The sequence below is a fragment of the Felis catus genome, chromosome B4 (assembly GCF_018350175.1).
Source record: "Felis catus isolate Fca126 chromosome B4, F.catus_Fca126_mat1.0, whole genome shotgun sequence".
In the NCBI taxonomy this organism is placed as follows: Eukaryota; Metazoa; Chordata; class Mammalia; order Carnivora; family Felidae; genus Felis; species Felis catus.
Window position 1 is genome coordinate 119,542,856 of NC_058374.1, and position 15,742 is coordinate 119,558,597.

At 39.3% G+C, this 15,742-nt stretch overlaps 1 protein-coding gene across 20 annotated transcripts in view; it reads right to left on the minus strand.

Annotated features, from left to right (window-relative positions):
- The window catches only part of ANKS1B (ankyrin repeat and sterile alpha motif domain containing 1B), a 1,072,204-nt gene that overhangs the window by 44,869 nt on the left and 1,011,593 nt on the right, over positions 1–15,742 (minus strand). For 16 of the 20 annotated variants that reach the window (XM_011284166.4, XM_019835377.3, XM_045062214.1 and 13 more), the window contains 2 exons: positions 14,013–14,141; positions 11,814–11,885 (listed from right to left, as the gene is read on the minus strand). In XM_011284166.4, the coding sequence (XP_011282468.2) occupies positions 11,814–11,885; positions 14,013–14,141 (201 nt within the window). Of the gene's footprint in view, positions 1–11,813; positions 11,886–12,401; positions 12,476–12,561; positions 12,720–14,012; positions 14,142–15,742 lie in introns of those variants that run through there. The other 4 variants (XR_002159998.2, XR_002159997.2, XM_023257362.2 and 1 more) reach the window with 3 other exon arrangements.

Genomic DNA, 15,742 nt, shown 5'->3' on the forward strand with positions numbered 1-15,742 from the left:
AGAAGGAAAGACTTTTTGAAACAGCAGGAGGATTATTAGGGGCAGCTGCAAAGTTTTCCCCTCTGGATGTCTTTAAAAATAGTCTGGACTCTTATTTGTCACTGATGACTTAGGGGTAAGTCTCATTTGGCTGAGAAATGAGGCTAGATGACCTCTCAAGGGCTTTTCTGGCCAGGAGAAGCCTGACACAAGGGCTGGGTGAGTACAGAGCCTGGTACGACCATGTGACAAGAGCAGACGGTGGGCAGGCAGCCATTCTAACTACTCCCTTGGCACAAGACATGGCTATTGTACTGCCAAGTGTAACTCACACACCCTGGCCAAATCTAGTACAGCGCAAAGCGATGCCCTCTATCTCTACTCCTCTGGCCCTGGCTGCTTTCCAGGCCCCATGGCAGAATGATTCCACCAGGGCAACCTAACTGCATGGCAGACTTAACAGGAATGCCCAGTGGACCAAGGCAGCTGTTCTCAAACTTTAGTGGGCATTGGAATCACATGGAAGGCCTGGTAAATAACAAATCGCTGGGCCCCACATCTACAGTTTCTGATGCAGTAAGTGTTATGAACTGAAGGTCTGTGATCTCCCAAACTTCTTATGTTGAATCCTAATGCCCAAAGTATTAGGAGTTGGGGCCTTTGGGAGGTGCTTAGGTCATGAGAGTGGAGCTGTGAATGGGATTAAGTGTGCTTATAAAAGGTATAAAAGGGTCCTCTTCCATCATGAGAGGGCAGTGAAGATGGCCATCTATGAGCCAGGAAGAGGGCTGGCCAGTGTCTTGACTTGGGGACTTCTCAGCCTTCAGAACCACAAGAAATAAATTTCTCCCAGTCACATGGTATTTTTATTATAGCAGCCTGAAAAACTAAGACAGTGAGTCTGAGATAAGGCCTAAGACTTGCACCTATAACAAATTTCCAGAAGCTACTGCTGTTACCACAGTTTGAAAACTTCTGTTCTAAAAACACAGTTGATTTTGGGGGCTCCTGGGTGGCACAGGTGGTTAAGCATCTGACTCCTTGTCTTGGCTCAGGTCATGATCTCACAGTTCATGAATTCAAGCCCGGCATCAGGCTCTGTGCTGATGGTGTGGAGCTTGCTTGGAATTCTGTCTCTCCTTCTCTCTACACTCCCCTGCTTCTGCGTGCTCTCTCTCTCTCAAAATAAATAAGTTAAATAAATAGTTGACTTTTGATTGAAAGTCACTGTCAGAACTGTTCTCTGCTGCTATGCATGTAAACTCAGTTGTACCGCATCCTACATTAATTCAGAGAGAAGCTAATTTATCAAAACACACTATCCTCCACTTGACAAGTGATTTCCAAAAATCCTTAGTTAGCACTTAGTTACAGATCTTGGTCTTCAGAGCAAATAACAAGAATTAAACTTCCATGGTTTCTCAGGGACTGTGAAAGTAAAAAACATCCTTCACATAAAATAAAGAGTTCAGGTCATAAAGATAGATTCTAGAGGTACTTCTAGAATAGATGTTGATCAGACAGAGCTGACAGGCCCAGGGGTAACGCTGAAGATGTATGGTTTCTCATAAAAGTTCCCCAGTTCTCCCTCAACTAGGAGCACATCCAAGGTATTAAGTATATACCTTGAGAGACGTGACGAGCAAACACCAACACACTTTCGTGTACTGCTTCCGGAAGTGTCAACTGGAACAAGGTTTTTAGAAGGCAGTTTGGCAATTTTTACCCAGAGTTTCAAGATGTGTATACTTTTTAAAAAAAAATTTTGTTTTCTACGTTTTTTATTTTATTTTTGGGACAGAGAGAGACAGAGCATGAACGGGGGAGGGGCAGAGAGAGAGGGAGACACAGAATCAGAAACAGGCTCCAGGCTCTGAGCCATCAGCCCAGAGCCTGACGCAGGGCTCGAACTCACGGACTGCGAGATCTTGACCTGGCTGAAGTTGGACGCTTAACCGACTGCGCCACCCAGGTGCCCCAAGATGTGTATACTTTTGACCTAGCCAGTCTATATTTAGTGGCTAATTCTAAGGAAACAATCAGACCCGTTGCAAAAGATGTAGGTGTAAGGATGTTGCCCACAGTGTTGGTTATATTTTGAAAAGATTCAAAATGACCTAATGACCAACAAGGGGAACTGGTTAAATGAGTTTGGTTCAGTTATTGATTGGAATATTGTTCAACCACTACAAATAATGTTGAAGATAAATATTTATTGGAACAAAAATATTTTAAAATATGTTATGTTAAAAATAGATTAGAAAATAGAAAACAGTAGGCACAGTATATTTCTATTGCTTTGTAGAAAAGAGATGCCTATGAATGCATGATTAATTAGTTTGGAGGATTACATAGGAACAAGGTGTTAACAGAGAGGTGTTTACCATCTCTGTGTGATAAAATTACAATTTTTTTTAATGTTTATTTATTGATTTTTGAGAGGCAGAGAGAGAGAGAGAGAGAGAGAGAGAGAGAGAGAGAGAGAAGGAGAATCCCAAGCAGGCTCTGTGCTATCAGCTCAGAGCCCGATATGGGCCTCGATGTCATGAATTGTGAGATCATAACCTGAGCTGAGATAAAGTCAGATTGCTCAACCTACTGAGCCACCCAGGCGCTCCCTTTTTATTTCCCCTTTCCCTATCTATGTTTTAAAACTGGATAACAATGAATGTTTATTACTTTTATAATAATAAAATGAGAAGTTTAAAAATGTATATATTTTTTTAGTTAAAAAGCTAATTGTATGGGAATGTAAACTGGTGCAGCCACTCTGGGAAACAGAATGGAGGTTCCTCAAAAAATTAAAAATAGAACTACCCTAAGACCCAGCAACTGCACTACTAGGTATTTATCCAAGGGATACAGGTATGCTGTTTCGAAGGGGCACATGTACCCCAATGTTTATTAGCAGCGCTACTGAAATAGCCAAAGCATGGAAAGAGCCCAAATGTCCATTGACAGATGAATGGATAAACATGTGGTATATATATATACAGTGGAGCATTATTCGGCAATCAAAAAGAATGAAATCTTGCCATTTACAACTATGTGAATGGAACTAGAGGGTATTATGCTAAGTGAAATTATTCAGTCGGAGAAAGGCAAGTATCATATGACTTCACTCATATGAGGACTTTAAGATATAAAACAGACGAACGTAAGGGAAGGGAAGCAAAAATAACATAAAAACAGGGAGGGGGACAAAACAGAAGAGACTCTAAAGTGTAGAGAGCAAACAGAGGGTTGCTGGAGGGATTGTGGGAGGGGGGATGGGCTAAATGGGTTAGGGACATTAAGGAATCTACTGAAATCACTGTTGCACCATATGCTAACTTGGGATGTAAATTAAAAAATAAATAATTAACAATAAAATAAAAAAAAACTAAAAAAAAAGCTAATTGTAAACATGTGAAAAAACACACCGACTTCTCACTTATGATAAGTTCAATCCATCACTTATAAGAACAAGTTAAGAGTGTGTTTGTGTGGGGCTGCCTCGGTGGCTCAGTTGGCTGAGCGTCTGACTTCGGCTCAGGTCATCATCTCACAGCTTGTGAGTTCGAGCCCCATGTCGGGCTCTATGCTGACAGCTCAGAGCCTGGAGCCTGCTTCAGATTCTGTGTCTCTCTCTCTCTCTGCCCCTCCCCCACTCATGCCATGTCTCTGTCTCTCAAAAATAAAAACATTTAAAAAAAATTAAAAAAAGAGTGTGTTTGTGTGCACATAGGTATGGTCATGTTGAACTTATGAAGAGACCCACTGATAAGCTCCTTCTCCAGGAGACACTGTAGTACAGTGAATAATAGCACAGAAGGGCATGTTTGGATTCCTGTCTTGGCTCCACTGTGTGTCAAGATATTTAACCTCTATGTCTTAGTTATTTCATCTGTAAAATGGGTATGTTAATACAGCATCGACTTTGTAGAGCTGTGAGGATTACATAATCCAGGGCCCAGCATGTAGTGAGCATCAACAAATTTTAGCCATTGCTCTTATTCTGAGGATGGATGCTTTCACTTATCTGCTTTCCAAAGTACATCCTCCCACTGGCAAGAGAGAGTAGAAGCAAAGTCAACATCTGTGAGCATAAGTGAATAATCTCTGGGCTACATGCTAGGATAGTGATGAAATGGTGGTTCCAACAATGAATATTCAGCAGAGCAATATATCTGGACCAATGACAATGGACTCAGTATGTTTAGAAAGAGAGCTTCCGTGGGCATTAAAGGCAGAAGAGGGCCATGAAACCTTTCAGTGATGTGCAATAGTGAGGGTGTATAAAGATGATATAGGATGAGATGATCAAAATTGTTCAGTCTTCCTTTGGGAGGACCCCTAGGAAATCACTCACAAAGCAAAAGTACAAGTGAGCAAAGCTTAGCAGTGAGCAGTTAGAAATGCTGTTGCCTTGTGTATACTGTTATTTTAATATACACTCATATTTATGGGCTTAGACCTGTACTGACCTGCAGTACTTGGGAGGGAGCAAAAAATGAAATATTTTATTCCTCCCTGAAACTTGAGCAAATGGAGACTTTTAAAAAAAACAGCTGTTTGCACATTTCTTCCAAGCCTGGTTCCTAAGTAGTAGTCCCTGAAATGATTTCTGGAAACCATCCTAATAGACAGGAGTTGTAGAAGGAACTAAACATGACTTAAGTTTTGAGTCTCTTCTTTTTCTTTTTAAAGTTTCTTTTTATTCCTTTTGAGAGAGAGAAAGAAAGAGAGCACACAGCAGAGGGGCACAGAAAGAATTCCAAGCAGTCTCCATGCTGTCAGCATAGAGTGCGATGCTGGGCTTGAACTTACAAACCACGAGATCATGACCAGAGCTGAAATCAAGACTCAATGCTTAACCGACTGAGCTACCCAGGTGTCCCCAGTTTGAGTCTCTTGTAAGAGCATAGAGACAACATTTCCATCTAATTCTAAAATCTGATTTCAAGCATTCCAATCCATTCTCCAACATTATTATTTTTTTTGACAAGCACAGAAAAAAGACAGTCTTCACACTTCAATCAAGGTACATTTGGAAATTTATAGATTTGAAAATTCAACTTTAGAATTGTTTCTAGATTGGAAGTTTAAAAATGAGACAAGGTCAGGGGAATGGACTCAATAAGAAACCTGAACTATGGTGTCTGAACTATCTAAGCCCTTTGGGAAAGAAAGATTCCCTAATTTAAATTTGCCAGAACTGCTTACTCCTGACAAAAAAAAAAAAAATATATATATATATATATATATATATATATATATACATATACATATATATATATTTCCTAATTTGCATTGAGAAGGTGGATTTCTACCTGATTGTAGTTGAAAACAGGTATTTTTCTTTTCTTAAAAGAGAAATTGCCTCAAGCACAAACACCTGTGAACAATACTCATCATCAACTATGGGATTAGAGAAAGATTTTAGAGTATGAAATTGAATATAATAGCCTACCTCTTATAGTAGCAGATGTTTCCTAATAGTATATTTAATTAGGGAAGTGACTGAATACTGTATATTAGTGATAATTATACCCTGAGGCAGAATTCGGGGCTGGGGGATGGGGTATGTGTAAGTCTCGGGAGGCAAAAAGGAATAGTAGAACGTCATCTGGCCAGAGCAAATCCCTCATTTGAGCAACCACTGTGCGTCTTAGAATCTCTGAAGTGGGAATTACTCATACCAAAGAGAACACTGAAAGGCCAAAGCAACCTATTTATTGCTTTGTAAAGTTCAGTCCTGTGAACACATTATTTAAACGAGGCAAGCTAACTCCCAATCGATTTAGGAACCAAGTTACTTCCCCCAAAATATAAAACTGCAAAATTACATTTACCATCTTATCAACAGTTTCCCATCATTTTCTCTTCCTCTTGGTGATGGCCTTTAAAAACTGGAACTAAGGGGCACCTAAGTCAGTCAAGTGTCCGACTCTTGGTTTTGGCTTAGGACATGTTCTCAATGGTTCATAAGATTGAGTCCCATGTCAGGCTCTGTGCTGACAGCACGGAGTCAGCTTGGGATTCTCTCTCTCTGCTTCCTCCATCAACCCCCCTCCCACACATGCACACACTCTCTCACAAAAATAAATAAACATTTAAAAAAATAATAAGAGTGCAGGATTCCTAAGTTTTTGAATACTTTCTTACATATTGTGAATGCAGAAAACCAGGGTAACGACTGCAATACTGATGTTATAGTTGAGTAAAAAATAAATGAAATAATCCAAAGCAAATCTATCAATTTACTTGTTCAAACATTTTGGAGGAAGAGGTCAACGTGTTTTGAGGTTTTAGTGAACTAGACCCTTTACAGGCATCACTTTATTGATCACCATCAAAACCACCCTAAAGGTAGCTATGTTATGGCAGGCCCTGGGGTGACAATATACATGGTTCCTGCCCTCTAAGGGCACGGGGCATGAGCAACCAGGTTTATACAGTGGTGACATGAGGTGTGACAGCAGGAAGGTTCTGTGTTCCATGGGGAGCATGTTGGGGGCATCATATTCAGGATCCCAGAGCTAATGCTTCCCCTCAGGAATCCTTTCAGAAATGCCTGTCTCTGAGCACAGATTTAGCTGGAAAACCTAACTAGTAACATAAAAGGCAGCACTAAATGAATATGTTCAGATCAAATAGATACTTCTTACAACTTCTCACATGTTACTAATATATGTTTTTAGACTTTAATTTTAACAGAAATGCCTGTAAAGCTGTCACAGTAAAGGTAATAGGCAGCCAAGTTGTACTACTGAAGAGCAAAATAATTCACAGAAATCATTCGTCCTAAAAGTATGCCTCAATATCAAGGCATATCTAATCTCTTGGGCTTTTATTAAAGAAAACTCTGAAAGAGAAGACAAAAACTGCAATTCTACTTAAAAAAATTATCAGGGTTGGGGCGCCTGGGTGGCGCAGTCGGTTAAGCATCCGACTTCAGCCAGGTCACGATCTCGCGGTCCGTGAGTTCGAGCCCCGCGTCAGGCTCTGGGCTGATGGCTCAGAGCCTGGAGCCTGTTTCCAATTCTGTGTCTCCCTCTCTCTCTGCCCCTCCCCCGTTCATGCTCTGTCTCTCTCTGTCCCAAAAATAAATAAAAACGTTGGGGAAAAAAAAAATTAAAAAAAAAAAATTATCAGGGTTTAATGTAAGTTCCTATTGATTCTTCTTCACTAAACACAATTAAGAAGATAATTTTAAGAGGGTGTGGATCCAGGAAAAAAAAAAAAAGTCTTAAGACGAAAACCTGCATACAAATATTTATAGCGCCTCTGTTCATAATTGCCAAAATCTGGAGGCAACCAAGATGGCCTTCAATAAGTAAATGGATGAAGAAACCGTGGTACATCCATACGATGGAATATTATTCAGTGATAAAAAGAAAGAGCTATTGGGCACCTGGGTGGCTCAGTCGGTTAAGCATCCGACTTTGGCTCAGGTCACAATCTCATGGTTCATGAGTTCGAGCCCTGTATTGGGCTCTGTGCTGACAACTCAGAGCCTGGAGCCTGCTTCACATTCTGTGTCTCCCTCTCTCTCTGCCCCTCCCCTGCTCATGCTGTCTCTGTCTCTCTCTCTCAAAAATAAATAAACATTTAAAAAAAAAAAAAAGAGCCATCAAGCCACAAAAAACATAGAGGAAGGAAGCTTAAAAGCGTATTGCTAAAGAAATGAAAGAGGCCAGTCTGAAAAGGGTACACACTGTATGATTCCAACTATTTGACATTCTGGAAAAGACAGAAGACAGTAAAAAGGTTAGTGGTTGCCAGGGGCTGGGGGGCAGGGGAGAGGAGAGATGAACAGGTAGAGCACAGGGGATTTTTAGGGCATGAAACAATTCTTTTGTGACACTGTAATGGCTGCATTTGTCAAAACCCCAAACACTGTATAACACTGAGAATGAACTCTAATGGAAACCACAGACTTTAGTTAATAACAATATTGTTCGTAATTGTGACAAATGTACCACATCAATGCATGTTAATGTGCGAAACTGGGAAGGGAATGGTGGAGGGGGTATGTTCAATAACTGCACTTTATGCTTAATTTTTCTGTTAACCTAAAACTGCTCTAAAAAGTAAAGTCTGTTAGAAAAATTATAAGGCAGTTTGAAGAGGAAAAAGGCTGGCTGACCTGAACAGAATGATGTGAATTACTACCATCTCACATACATTAGCTTATGATGGCCTATTTTTGACTGAAATAATAGGAGTATAATAAAATACCAGGACATCAGTGTAGAATTATCTTGGTTTCAGAAATGGAGGGGACCTTAGAGATGAATAAACAGGCTTAGATAAACTTAGAAATTAACCAATTGTGACCACCAAACACTCCAAATGTTTCTGAAGGGGGAACATTGTGTTTGGTTTGTGCCGGGGCAAAGTACATGTATTTAAGTATTATGGAAAAAAATATAGTTGCTTAGGATGCAAGAAAAACTCTCTTAAAATTATTTAGGTTAACATATTGGAATGTACCCCAAATTACTATATATATCTGTACCTACATGGTTTAATTTAGCTAATTTTACAGACTCTTTGAGGGTTCCTAAAGCTCTTTGTCAACATAAATGATCCACATTTTCAGCTATTTTATTTTGTTTTTAATTTTTTTAAGTTTATTTCTTTCTCTTCAGAGAGAAAGAGAGGGAAGGGCAGAGACAGAGGGAGAGAGAGAATCCCAAGCAGGATCTGCACTGCCAGCACAGAGCCTGATGTGGGGCTTGAACTCACAAATGGTGAAATCATGACCTGAGCTGAAATCAAGAGTTGGATGCTTAACCAACTGAGCCACTCAGGCACCCCTACATTTTCAGTTATTTTCAAACTCCGGGCAATAAATGTTACAAGGGCTCATTAGAGAGGTAGTGCAGCCTAGGGTTTGGAGTTCGGTGGTGGAGCTAGATCACCTGGGTTCAAACCCTGGTTGCACTGCTTGCTGGCTAACCTTGGGTAAGTTACTTAACTTTCATTGGCTTTTGTTTCCCCACATGTAACATGGGGACAGTAGCAATACTCACTCATGATTAAATGAATTAATGCACATAATCACATGTGCAGGGCCTGGTCTACAGCTGTCAAGTGTTAACTGCTATTAGTATTGAAAAACTGATTTTAGGAGACCATGCTTGCAGGTCACTTTGGGGATCATCTGTGATGATCCTGCAGGTTGATGGAAACATGAAGACTACGCTATAGTGAAACTTCTCCTACTTTGGGGGAATTACATGTTAACTTGTAGGATTTCTCTACTGAACTGTGAACTCAGGGAGAGCAGGAGCCAAATCTTAGTCATCTTTGTTAACAAAGTACACTAAGGAAGCATTTCTCAGAATAAAGAACCGTACTGATTTACTTCTTACTGGGAAAGAAATTTTAATTTCAGCTAAAATGCATACTGTTGAATTGAAAACGTCTTTTTTTTTTTTTTACACCCAAAGAGTTAAAAACCAGGTAAAGTTTTAATCTACAGTAATTTGGCCTAATGATATTACTACATATCAACTTCTAAGATCACCAGTCCTAAAGTATTTCCCCTGGGTAGACCTGATCATTCTGGGACTTTTGACTGCAATGCTACCATGTTGAAAACAGATAAAACAGCGTCTTGAAGTTCAAACTGAAAATTAACTGCCAGTTGAGATCCACACCATTTTCAGTTGGTGAGAGTTCTAATTCACAATACAATAGTCCCAGATAACAGCAAACCTGAGTTTCTCCTTTTGAAAGGCTCTAATAAATCCACTGAGTGCAACTTCAGCCACTGTACCAAAGACTGATATTTGTTTAATCAAGATGGGAGATAAGGGTTTGTGATATTCTAAGAAGCAATGAAGTCCCTATTTTCATGTAAACTACCCCAAATAAACACCAAGGGCAGCAAACCAGAAAAACCCCAATGAACAGAAGAATGGATTCTAAACAGAAGGCCTTTTCTGTTTCATTTTAAGCAACAGACAAGTATTTAACTAAATTATTCTCCGCTGACACTATTAAAATGGCTTCCCTGTTATCAGAATGGAATTTCAGATCCACTTAATTTCAAGAAATTGAAATTCAAATCACAAATCTGGTTTTAAATGGTGCTATGTGCTGTATGCACTATTTATGCGGATTACAGCATCGAAGTAGCTGGACTCAGATAATTGAGTTAATAGCATTAAATCAGAGATGCCAAATTAATTTCTTAGACACGTTCATAAATAGCTCTAAAATTATTATGAGGCTTGATGATTGAAAAATGTTCCCATTTTATTGTTCACTGGTGACATAATTTAGAGCGGATATATATTGAGAATACCAGATTCCCAGAATTATAAAACCGTGAACCAAGACCCCTACAGGGCACCTCGTCCCATGTCCTCATTTTCTAAGTAAGAAAACGAGGCCCAGGGGAAGCAGGCAAGTGCAGTAGTTAAATGCTGGAGTCAGATCTGCGTTCTAGTTCCAGATTGGCAAGTTATTCACTATGTGACCTCGGGAAAGTTACTTAACCTCTCTCAGCCTCAGCCTCTTCAAGAGTAAAGTGGGGGTAAGGACACTACTAATCTCTAGGTTTGTGATAGGATTCAGTGGGATAAACACACAAAGCACCCAGCATAGAAGACTGGCACATTTTACCTACTTGGTAAATATTAGCAGTTATTATTATTATGACTAAGAGTGACTTCCACAGCATGTAAGCAGCAAGAAAACCAGAACATAGAGTTCCTGACACATACCACAGCTTTTTTCATCTAAATATAGTACCTGGGATAAAGATTCTTTGGCACTGACAATAGAAGTATAACTCTACATCAAATAGAAGGATAACTATTTTCAGTCTTCCTGTTACTGAGCTGATCCAAATATTAAATCAGTGATCACATACTGAGGTCTCAGTTTCATGAAGATTCACACACCCTCAGCCTTCCAAGAGCAATCAGTATTACATATTTGCCTTCATAACTGTTTTAGTTTAATTCAATGCTTTTAAATGTTTCCCACCCAACACTGCTCATGTAAAATAAATGATGATGTAAACTGGCCGCAAATAAGAGTTAGGGTTCACTTGCTGACAAACTTAAATTTGAGTGTTAGTTGCTATATGGAGTAAGCCTACTATTCTCAATCTGTACTGTCAGTCAGCGCCACACCCCTCTATATATCTGCTATGGAGGAAGCAAGAATAAAGGATACAGAAAAAAAACAAAAGCTAAAGTGGGTGTGCAGCAGGAGTAAGACTTGGTCTGGCTAATACAGCTTCCTAGGAACCCAGCAATCACCAATCACAGGCATTTGCAATTGCCCTTTTTGTCAACGTTTACTGCCCTTACATGATTTAACTCAGAGTTGAATGGTTTTTTTTCTTATACTAAAAAACAACAACAACCCAGAATAATTAAGAATTAATACTCATAAAGAACATTAGCTTTATATAATATGCTCTCAATACTTTAGCATTTGATAATTTTTTAGTTAACTGGTGGTCTTTACAGTAAATGTTCTCAGACTGACAGGTAGGTGCTTAAAGCATTTTCTTGCAACCAACTAAAGACCATTTTTCTCAATCTGGAGAATGACCAGTGTATATACAATTAACTTTAAATTTTTAAAAATAATAAATGTAATATGGCACAAATACATAAATATATCCAACGGATATCAACTCAAACTACAGTGAGATAAACTCAAGTATAAACATGAACAAAGCCCAAACACCTTTTTATGGAACAGCAATGTGATTCAGCAGACCAACAGATGAAGAAAATAGTCATTTGAAAAGTGGCAATTTGTAACCATACCCGGTATTTAGTATTTCAGCGACTAGAAATAAAATTGTTTGGCAAACTTACCCTCATTTTTGCACAGGCATCTTGGGTTGATTCTGTCCCTCTGAGCTCTTTTATCAGCATAGAACCTAAATACTAAAATACAAAACATTTCAATGATTTATGAAAAAGAGTATAAATATGAGTTGCGATTTAGAAACCAAACTGTGGAAGTCCTATTGGCTGGGTTTCCTGGCTGAAAGTTGCTGAATAACTTTAAAAAACTAAGAGTAACTAATCCTAATAAATGCCTTTAGAAAGAGAATGCCGTAGAATTAACTACAGTTCTGAGGGCTGTAAATTGCTCTTTATAATAAAACTGCAGCATCTTCTAAAGATGCCATCTTTCAAATCATATTTAACTGCAAAATGGGGGCATCTAAAAATGTTTTCCTTTTTTTTTTTTTTTTTTGAGGCAGCAATGTCTGCAAAAATAAATCACACTACTCTCTACGTAATTACAGGGTTGTGTGAGACAGCTGAGAAGCTAAGCAACATGCACCCCATTTGGGCTGACTTGGCTGCGTAGGTAATTAACGTTAGGCTGTTCTCGGGCGGAGACGCAGTTTGGGGTCTTTTCATTCACAGCTGCGCGCCCCGTGGTTGATCCACCTGAGAACGGGATGGGCGCGGGATGGGAGCCAGCGGGGAGGGAGAACGGCATCTCGGTTGTTCCCGAACAGAAAGAGTTCGGTCCCTGCTGCAAACCCACACGGAGGGCTGAATGGGGGAGGGGGAAGATGAGAAAAGTCTCCTCCCAGGAATGACTAACCACCGTGCGGTTAGGTGATCAGATCCAATACCGCCTCGGGACAAAACGCCACTCAGGCTCCATGTTCTAGCTGCGGGGCAGTTTGTAGCAAAATGCCTCTTTGCCTTTCCACCAATAGACTCCTCTTCAACTCTTTGAAGCTTCAGTCGGTTTCCTTTGTCATTTTTTTCCCTCCCTAATCTCCCTCAAAAAAAAAAAAAAAGAGCTCTTATGTGTTGTTGTTGTTGTTTTAAAAAAGTGAATTAAAATAATTATTTTCCTGACATGACTGAAGAAACGCTGGCACTCCGCAAAACCGCAGTTGGGAATCAGGCCTGCAAACCAGGAAATTGCCGACTGGAAGAGGGTGAGCCCTTAAGGGCTGGAGAGCAGAGGGCGTGGTTAAGGCCTTGAAAGGAGAGTTTCCAAAGGCTCAGGGATTTGGTGTTTGAGCTTTGGAGGAGGAAGGAGGCATTTCAATCCTACAGTTTTGGAAAGATTACTGCTGAAATAAATCCAGTGCTTCACAATAAGTAGGCAGTAAAAAAGGGATAGATAACAAAATGAAAAAAAAAAAAGGCCAAATTGCTATGCAACAACCAGAATGCCCACATCTTAATCAAATTAAGAAAAATGAATTCGGTGAAATCCTTGTTTTTTAAGTTATCAGAGAAGTTTACCCTAATTGAAACATTTCTTTGTAAAAGAGGTGATTTTCCTTCTCCAGCTGTAGTCATGACAACCATCACCTGCCCCCGCCCAAACCTACAGTATTTTTTCAACACCTCCCTGTTTATATTGCATTTTCAGCTAAGCCTGATTCTCTCTTCTATTAGAAAAAAAATACCCAGTATTATAATTCTAGTGAAAAAATCTGGTAGTAGAGCCAATGTTTTGAGATCATTAGTGAGTGAGTGGAGATGTCTGTATGCGCTATACTTCTATTCATATCCATTTAAAGATCATGCTTTATCTCATTTAAGATATACAACTATATACAAAATAGATCTTAAGCTCACAAGATTCAAAGGGATTATAAAGCTCTATTTACTTGGACTTTCTCTGTATAGAAAAGGCTACTTTAAGAATAAGAGAAGGGACAGGGCGCCTGGGTGCCTCAGTCACTTAAGTATCTGACTTTGGCTTGGGTCATTGACCTTGTGGTTCATGAGTTCAAGCCCTGCATTGGGCTTTATGCTGATAGCTCAGAACGTGGAGCCTGCTTCAGATTCTGTGTCTCCCTCTCTCTCTGCTCCTCCCCAGCTCGTGCTGTCTTTTTCTCTATCTTAAAATAAATAAGTAAATGAGTAAGTAAATAAATAAGACATTAAAAAAAAAGAATAAGAATGGGAGAATACTTTAAGAGTTTCAGCAGGGGACATTTTGGTATATTTTCAACATAAAAGTAAACAAGCCAGAAACACACCCTCTATCCCCTCTGGAACCCAAATATTGAATTCATAGTAACTTACAAAAGCTTTGTAATCACACGATTGGAAGATGAGCTTTTCTGGGTGGTGTTGCCAGTACTGTACTGGAGTGGAGGCTGTGGCTTCATTTGGAGGTCGCAAGGTAATGGAAGGTTCTCCCCAGTCTCCTGTCTGAAAATCACATTTATTCTAGACGTAATATGAGCAGTTGGCCAAGTTCATTCCCTATAGCTAGCCTGAGTTCTTCTTATACACGTGTGCTGGGATGTGCAAATGCATTTGGGTGTATTATGTGCACATAAATACTTTTACTGTTTATTACGGTTTTATATGTGGTAGCATCATATTTCCCAAAGCTGAGTTAATTTTTGAGGTGTGAAAGAAGTTACTCCATTTTTAGATTGACGCCCTAAGCTAAGTAATTTTAAAATAAAACATAGAGATCTTCATAAATGAGGCACTAATTCATAGTTTTCTGTCACAACAGAAAAGAACATACAACTTTGAAAAGACTTTTCTGTTTTTAACCTTGATTATTTGAAATTTTTAGTTTGAACTGCTTTTACATTCAGGATACACAGTTCCATGAATTTCAGTTTCCAAATGTGACATGTACTGTGTTCTTGGGATAATTTTATATCTCTGGAGAAAAGGTAGTAAAAGTGTGACTCTAAACAAAATTTTAGAAGAAAAATTACGAATGGATGACTAGTTTCCCTCATCTGAATTCATTTGGATTGATAAAATGCCACTGTGACTGTCTTGGATGTATTCAGCTACCTTTCTCAGAAAACCTAAAGCACACATGAATAATAAACACTTAAATACCAAGTTTGGTCATATGTGCAAATGATTCACAAATACAAGCACGTGCACATATGATGGTGTATCATATAACGCATATGCCCACTAAGACCTGAGACAGAAGGACATACCGTAGTTTCATTTACCGTTTTCCATGAGGTTAGCCTCATATAACGGTTTAGTGTGAGCATCTATGAAGTGAGAGGTCCATGCTGGCAGGTGTTTGCTGGGCTCTAGTCAATTTAGGTATTATATATGGGAGATTTCTCACTCTCTTCCCTGAAGATTCTCATTTCATGAAATTCAGCTCTTTGTTCTCAGATGGACATTAACAAAACTAGACAACAGGCAGATTTCCAAAGCCACTCTCTTTTAACCTGGATTTGGCTGGTCTTGTGGAATTATAAGGAATTACTCTTCTCAGGAGTTGAAAGAATACAAATAGGTCTCATGAACTCCAAAAACAAGTAAAACTTTGGTTAGAGACCAAGTTTCATAGAAGTACTAGCAAATAGGTTGATGCTGTAGGGTTTCTTAAGGAAGATTTTCAAGGAGTCTAGGATAAGAATGCAAAATTGTGGATGGAGATGTATGTTTTGGGGAAGAAAAAGTCTACAGCTTTCATTAAATTCTTTGAAAGGATCAGAGACCCTAACAGGTTAAAAACCACAAGTCTCCAGGAATAGCTTAAATAGGATGTGTGTTTTGGGGAAGAGGACCAGCATTTCAGTTTTCTCTGTTCGGTCTGGACTTACATGAGGTGGCTGCTAATGCTGGGAAGTGGTAGGCATAGGCTTTGCCTTCGGAAGTTTCTAACAGGCTCTGGAAAAATGGAAGAAAATTCTAGAGCCCCTCAAGAATGCCTTTTCACTGGGGCAGAGAATGTGAAGCTTTTCTCTTTGAGATGGGTCACTCCTAATCTCAGGAAGAGCAACGTTAGTATCATGCTAGCTCATTGTTTCTCACTG